Source organism: Myotis myotis, unplaced genomic scaffold (genome assembly GCF_014108235.1).
Source record: "Myotis myotis isolate mMyoMyo1 unplaced genomic scaffold, mMyoMyo1.p scaffold_m19_p_3, whole genome shotgun sequence".
NCBI classification, from domain to species: Eukaryota; Metazoa; Chordata; class Mammalia; order Chiroptera; family Vespertilionidae; genus Myotis; species Myotis myotis.
The window spans coordinates 80154929-80168049 of NW_023416335.1; the positions used below are offsets into that span (position 1 = coordinate 80154929).

The 13121-nt window shown below is 40.6% G+C and overlaps 2 protein-coding genes across 11 annotated transcripts in view; one reads left to right on the forward strand and one right to left on the reverse strand.

The window, feature by feature from the left end:
- Positions 1-3115, reverse strand: part of MTRF1 (mitochondrial translation release factor 1) — an 86106-nt gene extending 82991 nt beyond the window's left edge. For 2 of the 6 annotated variants that reach the window (XM_036296727.1, XM_036296728.1), the window contains exon 1: positions 2721-3112. The gene's annotated coding sequence lies outside the window, so the exon portion shown is untranslated. Of the gene's footprint in view, positions 1-2720 lie in introns of all 6 variants that reach the window. The other 4 variants (XM_036296725.1, XM_036296724.1, XM_036296726.1 and 1 more) reach the window with 3 other exon arrangements.
- NAA16 (N-alpha-acetyltransferase 16, NatA auxiliary subunit) overlaps positions 1-13121 on the forward strand; it is a 92172-nt gene that overhangs the window by 18737 nt on the left and 60314 nt on the right. For 4 of the 5 annotated variants that reach the window (XM_036296718.1, XM_036296720.1, XM_036296719.1 and 1 more), the window contains one exon: positions 8250-8403. In XM_036296718.1, the coding sequence (XP_036152611.1) occupies positions 8250-8403 (154 nt within the window). Of the gene's footprint in view, positions 1-5652; positions 5704-8249; positions 8404-13121 lie in introns of those variants that run through there. The other variant, XM_036296722.1, reaches the window with a different exon arrangement.

The window sequence follows — 13121 nt, forward strand, 5'->3', positions numbered from 1 at the left end:
GCTGACAATAGCTCCAACATCCCAAGCTGCTTCCATTGCAATGCTATCCAGTTATAAACATTTCTCCTGAAAAACAAAAAAATCCCTAAAACGAGATGAACAAAAATAAAAAATATATAACTTAAAAAAAAAGGGTGGGATTCAGAATTCTTTCTTTTAAAATTTTTTATTTATTGATTTTAGGAAGACTGAGAGAGAGAGGCATCAATTTTTTCCACTTATTTATGCATTGACCAGAAGCCTGGTGCATGAAATTTGTGCATGGGTAGGGTCCCTAGGCCTGGCCGGCGATCAGGGCTGATCTGTGAGGCGACTGGCGGGGTGATTGGGGGGCTCCCTCTGGCACCTGCCTTGGCTGGCCTGGTGCCTGTGGGCTGGGGGCAGCTCCTGCGTTGAGCGTCTGCCTCCTGGTGGTCAGTGCGCATCATAGCGACCGGTCGTTCCTCCAGTTGTTCCACCGTTGGGTCGATTTGCATATTAGGCTTTTATATAGAACTAGAGGCCCAGTGCACAAAATTCGTGCTTGTGTGTGTGTGTGTGTGTGTGTGTGTGTGTGTGTGTCCCTCAGCCCAGCCTGCACCCTCTCCAATCTGGGACCCCGGTGGGATTGGGCCTAAACGGGCAGTCGGCCATCCCTCTCCCAATCCAGGACTGCTGGCTCCCAACCGCTAGCCTGCCTGCCTGCCTGATTGCCCCTAACTGCTTCTGCCTGCCAGCCTGATCACCCCCTAACTACTCTCCTGCCAGCCTGATTGACACCTAACTGCTCCCCTGCTGGCCCGATTGTCCCTAACTGCCCTCCCCTGCCAGCCTGGTTGCCCCTAACTGTCCTCCCCTGCAGGCCTGGTCACCCCTAACTGCCCTCCCCTGTAGGCCTAGTCACCCCTAACTGCCCTCCCCTGCCAGTCTGGTTGCCCCTAACTGTCCTCCCCTGCAGGCCTGGTCACCCCTAACTGCCCTCCCCTGCCGGCCTGGTTGCCCCTAACTGTACTCCCCTGCAGGCCTGGTCACCGCTAACTGCCCTCCCCTGCAGGCCTGGTCGCACCCAACTGCCCTCCCCTGCAGGCCTGTTCACCTCCAACTGCCCTCCCCTGCAGACCTGGTCCCCGCCAATTCCCCTTGCCTGCAGCCTTTGTCCCTCCCAACTACCCTCCCCTGCAGGCCTGGTCTCCCCCAACACCCCTCCCCTGCTGTCCTGATCACCCACAGCTGCCCTTCCCTGCTGGCCATCTTGTGTCCACATGGGGGCGGCCATCTTGTGAGTTGGAGTGATGGTCAGTTTGCACATTACCTCTTTATTAGATAGGATTAGTTGATTTTTGTATATGCCCTGACCAGGGATCGAATCTGCAACCTTGGCATATTGGGATGGTGATCTAACCAACTGAGCTAACTGTCCAGAATTTTTAATGCAAAATAAATAATATAAAAATGTTTGTACACTTTAATTTCAACAATATTCAAATGACAAAGGAAAGACTGTAAAGAAATGAAAGTTTTGTGACTAAGAATTGTTTCTCTAATATATATTGCTTTATACTTGATGTAAACATTAATAAATACATTTTAATTTGTAAAATACAAAAGAACGAAAATATACACATGAAATTAAATAGATATTAACATTATTCATATCACTCCAGATTTTGTTATTTTTTAAAGGAATGAAATTACAGAAATAGCTAAAGTTCTCCCATGTGCCTCCCTAGAGGTAGCCACTATTCTGAAATTGGTATGTCATTCCAGTGCATTTACGTTATGTATAAGTTCAAAAAAGTTAGTATTATTTTGTATACTTAAAAATCTGTATGGATGATATGCAGGTTTTTTTCATTCAACTTTTCTTGATGTCTGTATTGATACATGTAGGGCTAGTTTACCCATTTTTAACTGCTGTTTGGAGTTTCATTATATGAGTAAGCCATAGTTTATCCATTCTACTTTGCCTCTATTGAAAAACAGTGCTGTAATGAAGATCTTGTCTGCTGTTTCATGAGCCACATCTGTGAGTTTCTCTTCAGTGTACACCTAAAACTGGAATTGTAGAGTTGTAGCTGTGTGTTTTCAGCTTTACTAAGTATTATTGTCAACACTCTCTGAAGTAGCTGTACTAATTTATATGCTTACCAGCAAGGTTTTACAATTATTGTTTGCTCAGCATCCTTGTTGACCCTTGTCAGCTTTATTAGTTTTTCTGGTCTCCTAGATGTAAAGACATTTATCTCATTTTTCTTTTGTGTTTCTTTGATAGTGAGGTTAAGGGATATTGAGATAAGAGATATTGTCTGTAATTTTCTTTCTGTTTGATGTCTGTATCTGGCCTCATGGATTGAGTTGGGCAGTGTTCTTTCTTGGTTTTTTTGGAAGTTTGTGAAGGTTGCCATGACATTTGGTCCTTTCTTTAATGAAAGTTCATTGGTTACTAATTTATTCTCTACTTGTTATTGGTCTAATTAGATTTTGTCTCAAGTAGATCCTGGGAAAGGATCTGGGGTGTTTATCTAAGGCGTCCCTTTAACCATGCAGGTGTTGGGACATTCAGGTAGTTACTAGCGAAGAGGCTACTCTACAAGCAGGACAAAGGGCAGGTCTAGGACCAAAAAGACTAGAAGCTTTAATTTCAGTTTTAAGCATATGCAAAATAATTCAACTAACTGACGGAGGAATTACACCACATGAAACATAAGCAGTTGAAAATCACACAGCACTTTATTACTCACAAAACTTCCTGATGCTGCGGGTACAGGCTTGAGGGGATCCCAGTGGTGCTGTCCTCTGGGGTCTGGCAGCTGGGCTGGTCCGGTCCGGATGCAGGGGGCCGGCGTTCCTCACCCGAAAGCTCGGTAGCGTCTCAATCGGTAGGTACTAGCCGTTCTTCTGTCATCTGGCAGAGAGAGGAGCGTGGAGCGGCGTTGCTTGCCGGACTGATAAAAGGACGACGTGCCTTTGTGGCTGTCTCGACAGACCAGCACCGTTGGCTGGTCAGGACCCATTTTTAAAGCCTGTTTTGTACCCGCAGCAGTTCAGGTGGCTATCAATGAGTTACGTCAGTGCACACATGTTAATCTCAAGCAGGGCGAGGGGGGCTACATGTGGTTATTTAGGGAGAATACATCACTCGCACAAATGGTTATCTTAGCAAGTCACTCTGAGTTAGTAACTGACGTTCAAATCCTTATCTATGGGGTACACACGCTTCAGGGCAGTGGGGTGGGGTATGTGTCCTTAATATCACACTTTAGGTTTTAAGAAAGTTAACTCAAACATTTTAAAACCTTTTTAACATTTTTAGACATTTTAAAGCATTTTTAAACGTTTCTATATGTTACTACAACAGATTTCCTATTCTTGAGTTTCAGTAGCTTGTATTTTTTCTAGGAATTAATCCATTTCATTTAAGTTATTTAATTTGATGGCATATAACTTTTCATAATAGTTCTTTATATTCCTTTTATTTCTGTAAGGTCTGTGCTAATGTCCCTCTTATTCCTGATTTTAGTAGTCCTTTCTTTCTTGGTTATTCTAGCCCAAGGTTTGTCAATATTGTTGGTCTTTCAAAGAACCAACTTGTTTGTGTTAATTTTTTCTATAGGTGTGTTAGGGTATGCCTTCAGCACTGAGTCAGGCAATTTATAACTCTGCCTTTGATTTTGCTTCTTGTTTATGTAGTGTCAAGGTCAGCAAGAGGTGAGAGCTTAGGGTTTCCTGGGGTCTTACTGAGTATGTGCATACCTCTATGTGTCTGTGGCTTTTCAAAGCCTAATGGACATCACATTTTCCAGTTTCTCCTTTAAGATTTTTGGTTAATCTATTGTTTGCGCAGACTGTTATTTATCACTTCAGGCACTGTAAAGGTAAACACTTGTCTATCATTGTTTCTGGCCCTCTCCTCCCCCTAAGGCTTTTTGCTCTGGGCAAGCTCTGTGTTTGCCTATATGTGGGGTCTTGCGGGGAACTACCTGAGGGGTCAGTTAATTACAGTTCCTTGGGAAGGAGACTTTGAAAGAGCTCCAGCTTTATTCTGTTTCCTCTGGTGGCTGCTCTGAGAACACAAGCTTATTTTTCAAGATACTGTGTAGCTAAAGAGCATGTAGTAGGACTAGGGCAAGTTAAAACACTACAGAGCTCACTGGTCTTACCAAAATTCAGCCATTTTCCTTCAATAAGTGCTCCCCAGGTAGCTACAAACCTTTGATTAATTTCCAGAGTTCTGAAAAAGGTGATGCTGAGATTTTTGGACAGCTTCTTTATTGCTTTTACGGAGATATGAGTTTTTGGAGGTCTTCACCATTTTTGCTAACATCATCCTCTTCATATTTTCCTGATGAGAACTTTTTCTTTGAAAGTTACTCTAAAAGCAAGATATTATTTTTTTGGAATGATAGCTAAACTAATTTTACCTGCTAGAGTAAAAGACCTTTTTCATTTATCAAATAAATCTCAATACAGAGTTTGTATGGCAAGTCCTCTTTGTTCTATCTCTATCCCAGAGTCTAGTTCAGAGAAGACTTGTAGAATAATATAGTTCTCCATATGTATAAGTAATGGACATGCAATAATATAAAGGCAATCATAATGTAGTGTTTTGTCTCTAGATTCTGTTATTCTCTAGCATGTATTTGAGATTCATCCGTATTAGGGCATATATTGGTAGTTCATTCCTTTTTAATGCTGAATACTATTTTATTATGGATATATGACACTTTGCTTATGTATTCATTAATTGGTGAACACAAGGATTGATTTTAGTTTGTTATTATGAATAATGCTGTTATGAACATCTGTGTACACATTTTTGTGTGTATATATGTTTTTATTTCTCTCTGGTATATATCTAAGAATGAAATTGTATTTTTGGTAAATATATATTTAACCTTTTTTTTCTTTATTGATTAAGGTATTACATATGTGTCCTTATCTCCCCATTGTCCCCCCAACCCCCACAATTTTTAAAAAAAAATATTTTTTACAGAGAGGAAAGGAGAGGGATAGAGAGTTAGAAACATTGATGAGAGAGAAACATCAATCAGCTGCCTCCTGCACACCCCCTACTGGGGATGTGCCCGCAACCAAGGTACATGCCCTTGACCGGAATCGAACCTGGGACCCTTCAGTCCGCAGGCCAATGCTCTGTCCACTGAGCCAAACCGGTTAGGGCATAACAAAAATGGTAACATACTAGAGTCACTGTTATTTTTCCACTTGATTTATTTGGGAGTGTCTTCCCTTTCAGTACATAAAGGGCATACTTATATTTTCATAACTACACTTTAGTCCATGTCCGGAAGTACCATAACATTTTTTGATGTTGTTAATCCTCACCCGAGAATATTTTTTCCATTGATTTTTTTAAAAACAAATCTTCATTGTTGAGAGTATTGCATATGTCCCTCCCCCCCCCCATTGCCGCCCCCCCCCCCCAAGCCTTCACTACCCATCGTCTCTGTCCTTGGGTTATGCATATATGCATATGAGTTCATTGGTTGATCTCTTCCCCACCCCCCCTACACTCTCTCCTGCCTTCCCTCTGTGGTTTGACAGTCTGTTTGACGTTTCTATGTCTCTGGGTCTGTTTTTGTTCATCATTTTATGTTGGTCATTAGATTCCACATATGAGTGAGATCATGTAATACTTATCTTTCTCTGACTGGTTTATTTCGCTTAGCATAATGCTCTCTAGGTCCATTCATGCTGTTGCAAATGGTAAGAGTTCTTTTTTTTTTTTACAACTGCAAGAGAGAGTGAAAGGGAGGGAGGGAGGGAGGAGAGAGAAAGAGAAAAAGGGGGTGGGGGGAGAGAGAGAGAGAGAAAGAGAGAGAAAGAAAGAGAAAGAGAGAAATACTGATGTGAGAGAGACACTTTGATTGCTTCCTTCATGCTCCCTGACTGGGGCCGGGGACTGAACCTGCAACTCTTTGTTGCTTGGGCTGACGCTGTAACCACTGAGATACACCAGCCAGGGCTTCATTTAACTTTTTAATAAACTGCCCAGTTGTTTTCCTGAAGCATTTTGTATTCCCTCCAATAATGTATGAGGGTTCCAATTTCTACTCATCCGCAGCACCAGTTATTGTCTAATTTTTTATTGTCTGATTTTTTGATGATAGTCATCTTAGTGGATGTGTATCTGTTTTCATGTATTGTAACTGAAATCTGAATTCTGCCTGCAGCAATGAAAGCCAAACTTGTGAGACAGGTGCTGGCATCTTGAGAAGATGGGGAACTCTCCCCAGTCCTCAAAAACCCATCTTAAGATCTTGTTGCAGGCAGAGGTTTTCAAAAGGAGGGAGAAGGAAAGCAGAACAGAGATCAGGGGGAGGGGCTGTAGATATGCAGGCAGTGTTCTTGCTGGTCCTGATATGGATTTTTAACTCAGCATCCTTGAGTTGGCCATCTGGTTTTTTTTGTCAGTGAATTCCTGTGTCTGGGCAGTTGGCATTAACCAGAGCCTTGAAGGTGAGGCTGCTCCTTAGGTTCACACAGGAACTGAAACTGCTGGATTGTGAAGTATACTAAAAAACACCTTTTAACATGTAAGCTCTAGTTTTGAGAAAAATCAGGGGTTAGAGTAACAAGCTGGGTTTAACATTTGTTAAGATTAATATGGGTAGCTTTCTATAAGTATAGCTTATTCATTTCCTGTTACAGTTTCCTAACAACTAATGATATTGACCATTTTATTATGTTCTTATTAGCCATTTATATTTCTTCTTTGATGAAATATCTATTCAAATTTTGTGCCCATTTTTAAGTTGGGTTATTTGTCTTACAACTGAGTTGTAAGAGTGCTTTATATATTCTTAATACAAGTTCCTTATCAGGTATATTATTTGGAAATATTTTCTCCCAATCTGTAGCTTGTATTTTCATGTTATTAATGGTGTCTTCTGAAGGAGAAAAATTTTTTAATTTTGATGAAGTCCAATTTATTAATTTTTTTCTTTTATACATGGGGTCACAAAGAATTTTTTCTTCTATTCTAAGATTTCTTTTATACTTTTATTGCTTACATTTAGGTGTATGATCGATTTTGAGTTAATTTTTGTGTATGGTATGAATTATGAGTCTAAGGTCTTTCCTTGCATACTTAATTTAATTGTTCCACTATTATTTGTGAGAAGACTATTCTTCCTTCATTGAATTGCCTTGGCACCTTTGTAAAAAAATCAGTTGACAAGAATATACTAGCTTATTTTTGGACCTTTTATTCTGTTCCACTGATCTGTATAGGTATCTGTTCCACTGATCTGCATTAATTTTTGTAGCTTTGTAGTAAGTTTGAGATGTGAAACACATGTCCTCCTACTTTGTTCTTTTTCAAATTTTTTTTGCCATGTAGGGTTTTTTTTTATTTCCATTTGAATTTTAGGATTAGCTTATAAATTTCTGTAAAAGGCTTGCTGTGAGTTTGGTAGGGATTGCATTGAATTTATAGATCAATTTGGAATTGCCATCAAAACATTGAGTATTCTGATCCATTACTGTGGAGTGTAGTATCTCACCATTTATTTAGGTTTGTCTGTAATTTCTCAGCATATTTTGTAGTCTTCAGTATATAGATCTTATTTCTTTACTTTAAAAATTTTTTAAATTTATTTCAGAGAGGAAGGGAGAGGGAGAGTTAGAAACACCAATGATGAGAGAGAATCACTGATCAACTGCCTCCTGCACGCCCCTTCTGGGGATCGAGCCTGAAACCCCTTGGCATGTGCCGTGACCAGAAATCAAACTGTGACCTCCTGGTTCATAGGTCGACGCTCAACCACTGAGCCCTACCCACGGGGGAGGGTGCAGGGTGTTTAGATCTTGTTTCTTAAATTTATTCCTAAATATCTTGTTCTTTTTGGTGCTATTATGAATGAAATTATTTAATTTTCAGGTTGTTACTATAATATAGAGATATAATTGATTTTGTATATTGATTTTTTCTGTCATCTTGCCTAACTCCTTGATGAGTTCTAGTAGGTTTTTTAATGTAGATTCCTTAGGATTTTAACCAATTTTTATACTTTTTTGGGTGTATAGGACCTGTTCAATTTGCTCTATACCAGAGTCCTACCCCTTTACTAGTATTTATTTTAAAGAATGTATTAATCTTTGCTATTAATTACTCTTCTATTTATAATTGTTCATGGGTTGCTTTTTTAAATCTGTGTGAATTGCTTTCCTTAGAAAGCAGTGAAATTAAAGATCTGAAATTGCTTTCTATAATTATATAAACATGATAATTTGGTCCTTTCTATTTTTAGGTTCCTCTCAACAAAATTGACTATGAATATAGTGAACTGATATTATACCAGAATCAAGTGATGCGAGAAGCAGATCTATTTCAGGAATCTTTAGAACATATAGAAACATATGAAAAACAAATATGTGATAAACTTTCAGTGGAAGAAATTAAAGGTTAGTTGACCTGCCTTTTCTTTTTAATTAAAGAAAAGAACTAAAACTATACTTTATTCTGTCTTAACACTTAAATAAGACTTATGTTTTAGGTAATATTCTATACACTTATTATTATGATGTAGTTGTTATATTCACTTTAGAGTTTGGTGACTGAGGAACAGAGAGTTAAGTGACTTGCCCGAAGTCACACAGCTAGGTAAGCTGGGTATAGTGCTGTATATGAGGCCAAGAAGTTTGACTTCAGATTTCATTTTCTTAAGCAGAACATTATACTACCTTTATATTTTACCCCTCTATATTTGTATGTCTATATCTTTATCTGTATCTATTCATGTATAGTAAAATATAATGAGAGTAATAATTGATACTTGGGATTATCAGGAAGTCAAGTATCATTATGGGCTAATTAGGAAGGCAGGGTCCTGATAGTTTGTTAAAAACGTTCATCAAAGGGTTAGCAACATTTTTTCTTAACAAAGCTTTGTTCATCAATTACTCATTTCATTAATACTGTATTAAATAGAATGTCCAACTAAAATCATTAGTTTAAAATTAAAGTTCGTATAGTTGTAGGACTTTTAAAACTTAATAAAAGCTAACATTTATTTACTTTTCCTGTGTTTTAGGGCATGGTAATTGCTTAAACTGCTTTATTTCACTTAAATATTTAGCACCTCTAACATGGGTACTATTTACTATTTCCATTTTATAGCTGAGGAAACTAAGGTTAAGAGATATTAAGGAGTTGTCCAGAGTCACCCCACCTTTTAGGTTCTAGAGTTAATTTCTTTTCTTTCTTTCCTTTTTTTTTTTTTTTTGGTTAATCCTCACTCGGTATTTTTCCATTAATTTTTAGGGAGAGTGGGAGAGAGAGGGAAAGACAGAGAGAAACATCGATGTGAAAGAAACACATCGATTGGTTGCCTCCTGCTTGCACCCTGACCAGGGCCTAGGCCAGGGAGGAGCCTGCAACCAAGGTATGTGCCCTTGACCAGAATCGAACTCAGGATCCTTTGGTCTGCAGGCCTACACTCTATCCACTGAGCTAAACTGGCTAGGGAGGTAGAGTTAATTTCTAAGCACATCTTTTTGACTTCAGAGCCCTTATTCTAAAATGTTTTTTTTTTTAATAGACTTTTTTAGAATAGTTTTAGTTTCACAGCAAAATCAAGTTGAAGGTACAGAGATTTCCCATATACTGTATTTCCCTACTCATGCATAGTCTCCTCCACTATAAATATCCTCCTCCAGAGTGGTATATTTATTATAATTTTTTTAAAGTACATTTTAACTTTAAAAAATATTTTTATTGATTTCAGAGAGGATGGGAGAGGGAGCGAGAGGAGAGAGAGAAACATCAATGGTGAGAGAAAATCACTGATTGGCTGCCTCCTGCACATCCCCTAGTGGGGATTGAGCCCGCAACCTGGACATGTGCCCTGCTGGGGTTCTACCCCAGCAGGTCCAGGGGTCCCCAAAGGTGTGGACAGAGTCGGCGAAGAAGGAATGACACGGAGACAGCGTTCAGTTGATCAGCAGCCTAGCCAGGATCTCTAGCAAAGTACTGGTCAGGATCTCCAGCGAAGTTCTGATTAGGATCTCCAGCCAGGTTCTGTGTCCATGTTCTCTTGCTAGGTTCAATAGCCAGGTTCCCCAGGTTCCCCAGCCAGGTTCGGTCACCAGATTCTTTAGCCAGGTTCTGGCTAGGTTCTCCAGCCAGGCTCAGTCACCAGGTTCTAGTCAGGTTCTCTTGCCATGTTCTATCCAGGTTCTGTAGCCAGGTTCTGTCTCTAGGTTCTCCAGCCAGATTCTCTCGCTAGGTTCTGTCTCTAGGTTCTGTGGCCAGTTTCTGTCCAGGATCTTTTGCCATGTTCTCTCCAGCGAAGTTCTTCTGTCTCTAGGTTCTGTGTAGGTTCTGTGTCTAGGTTCTGTGTCTAGGTACCGTGTGCTGTTGTCTTGTTACATCTGTATTTATACCAGTAGATTCCAATCCTATCAATCTCTATTCCAAAGGTTAGGGCGTTTCTTATCTCCATTCCAGGGAGTAAAGATTATGTAGCTTAAGCATGATTGTTTGTAGTTAAAGTGATTAATTACCCACCTGGCACTTAGTTAAGGGGTTTTATTCCCTCCCTAACATCAGGGAAAAATCCCTACCTGGGGAAACAACCTTTCTCTGAGAGGTGACCTTAGTTAAAACACAGAGCACTAAGGGGAGCAAACATATCAAGAACAGTATGCTATATACGCCAGGTCCCTTGAAACAGCAAGGATGGACCAGCTTCCGGCAAATTCCCCCTTTTTTATTTTTTAAAAGCAGACATTAAAAAGAAAAACCCCAAATCCTCTCTTGTATCCATTTTAAGAGTAGGATTGGCGCTTTCCGCTATTACCTGAGTCCTGATCTATCACCCCAGGGAGAACTTGCCAATCCTGCACTTTCCCAGGGTGGAAAGGCTGCAGTGGGGTTAAGGATAAGGCTCCTTGGGCCTTGCTCCTCCCATGCCTTTACATTTACCTTTCCTTCCTCAGAAAAGCATGGACATACTTCTTGTATAAAACGTTCTGTCTGACTGGGAGTAACCTTAATTCCTCTGCTAGCAAGCATATGTGTTAAAAGATCAATACAGAGTCTTATTTCTTTAGACTCAGTATGGCACATCTTCTTAATCTAAAGATCAATACAGAGTCTTCTTTCTTTGGACTCAGTATGGCACATCTTCTCAATCTAAGAATCAATACAGAGTCTTCTTTCTTTGGACTCAGTATGGCACATCTTCTCAATCTAAGTTCTGTACTATCCACCTTCTTACCCTACTTATCCTCTATAGGGGGGTCTGCAGTACCTTGGTGGAGTCCTATCCGTCCCGAGTGTGGGGTTCTCAATGGGGGGGTGGGGCCCTTACCTAGGGGAATCCTGTTCCAGGGGTTCCCAAAGGTGTGGAAGGAGTCAGCGAAGACTATCCACCCTCTTCCTACGGTGGAGTCCTATCCATCCCGAGAGTGGGGCTTACCTAGGGGTCCCTGTTCGGGCGCCAGTTGCTGGGGTCCAACCCCAGCAGGCCCAGGGGTCCCCAAAGGTGTGGACGGAGTCGGCGAAGAAGGAATGACACAGAGACAGCGTTCAGTTGATCAGCAGCCTAGCCAGGATCTCTAGCCAAGTTCTGGTCAGGATCTCCAGCCAGGTTCTGTGTCCATGTTCCCTCGCTAGGTTCTCCAGCCAGGTTCTGTAGCCATGTTCCTTCGCTAGGTTCTCCAGCCAGGTTCAGTCACCAGGTTCTAGTCAGGTTCTCTTGCCATGTTCTATCCAGGTTCTGTAGCCAGGTTCTGTAGCCAGGTTCTGGTTTGGTTCTCCACTAGGTTCTCTAGCCAGGTTCTGTGGCCAGGTTCTTGAGCCAGGTTCTGTCTAGTTTCTCCAGCCAAGCTCTGTCCTGTTGTCTTGTTACATCTGTATTTATACCAGTAGATTCCAATCCTATCAATCTCTATTCCAAAGGTTAGGGCGTTTCTTATCTCCATTCCAGGGAGTAAAGATTATGTAGCTTAAGCATGATTGTTCGTAGTTAAAGTGATTAATTACCCGCCTGGCACTTAGTTAAGGGGTTTTATTCCCTCCCTAACTTCAGGGGAAAATTCCTACCTGGGGAAACAACCTTTCTCTGAGAGGTGACCTTCGTTAAAACTCATAGCACTAAGGGGAGCAAACATATCAAGAACAGTATGCTATATACGCCAGGTCCCTTGAAACAGCAAGGATGGACCGGCTTCCGGCAGTGCCCCTGACCAGAATTGAACCCAGGATCCTTCAGTCTGTAGGCTGACGCTCTCTTCATTGAGCCAAACCAGCTAGGGCTATGTATTACAATTAATGAACCTACAGTAACACATCATTACCACCTGAAGTCTATAAAGTTGACATTTTTGTTAGTTCTTGGTGTTGCACACTCTCTTGGTTTTGACAAATGTATAATAACATGCAGCCACCATTATAGTATCATATGGAGTACTAGTTTCATCGCCCTAAAAATCCTCTGTGCTCTCCCTATTCATTTCTCCTTGCTCCCATCCCTGGCAACCACTGATCCTTTTACTGTCTCCATAGTTATGCCTTTTCCAGAATGTCATGTATTTGGAATTATGCAGTATGTAGCCTTTTGAGATTGACTTTTCTCACTTAGTAATATGCATTTAAGTTTTCTTCATGTCTTTTCATGAGCCCTTACTTTTAACTGCTATATTTGACACTTGTTAATATATAGCAACTGACTGACTTAGTTTTTATTGTAAATAGTATTAATATCAATATTGACTACAGTGCTATTTTTCATACTATTGGTAAAATGTGGATAAATAATATTCTGGTTTCTTTCTTATTCTATTACCTGTAATTGATGGGAGAAAATAAAAAGGCAATTATTTTTATGTTCTGATGTATTGCTATTTCCTGATTAAATCTCAACTCTTAGGTTGCTTTTTCTGTTTCTCTGTCTTTGTCTTATAGTATTACTAGGGAATGCAGGGATTAAAAAGTAGATATGCGCCAGAACCGGTTTGGCTCAGTGGATGGAGCGTCGGCCTGTGGACTCAGGGGTCCCGGGTTCGATTCCGGTCAAGGGCATGTACCTTGGTTGCGGGCACATCCCCAGTGGGGGCCATGCAGGAGGCAGCTGATCAATGTTTCTTTCTCATTGATGTTTCTGGCTCTCTATCCCTCT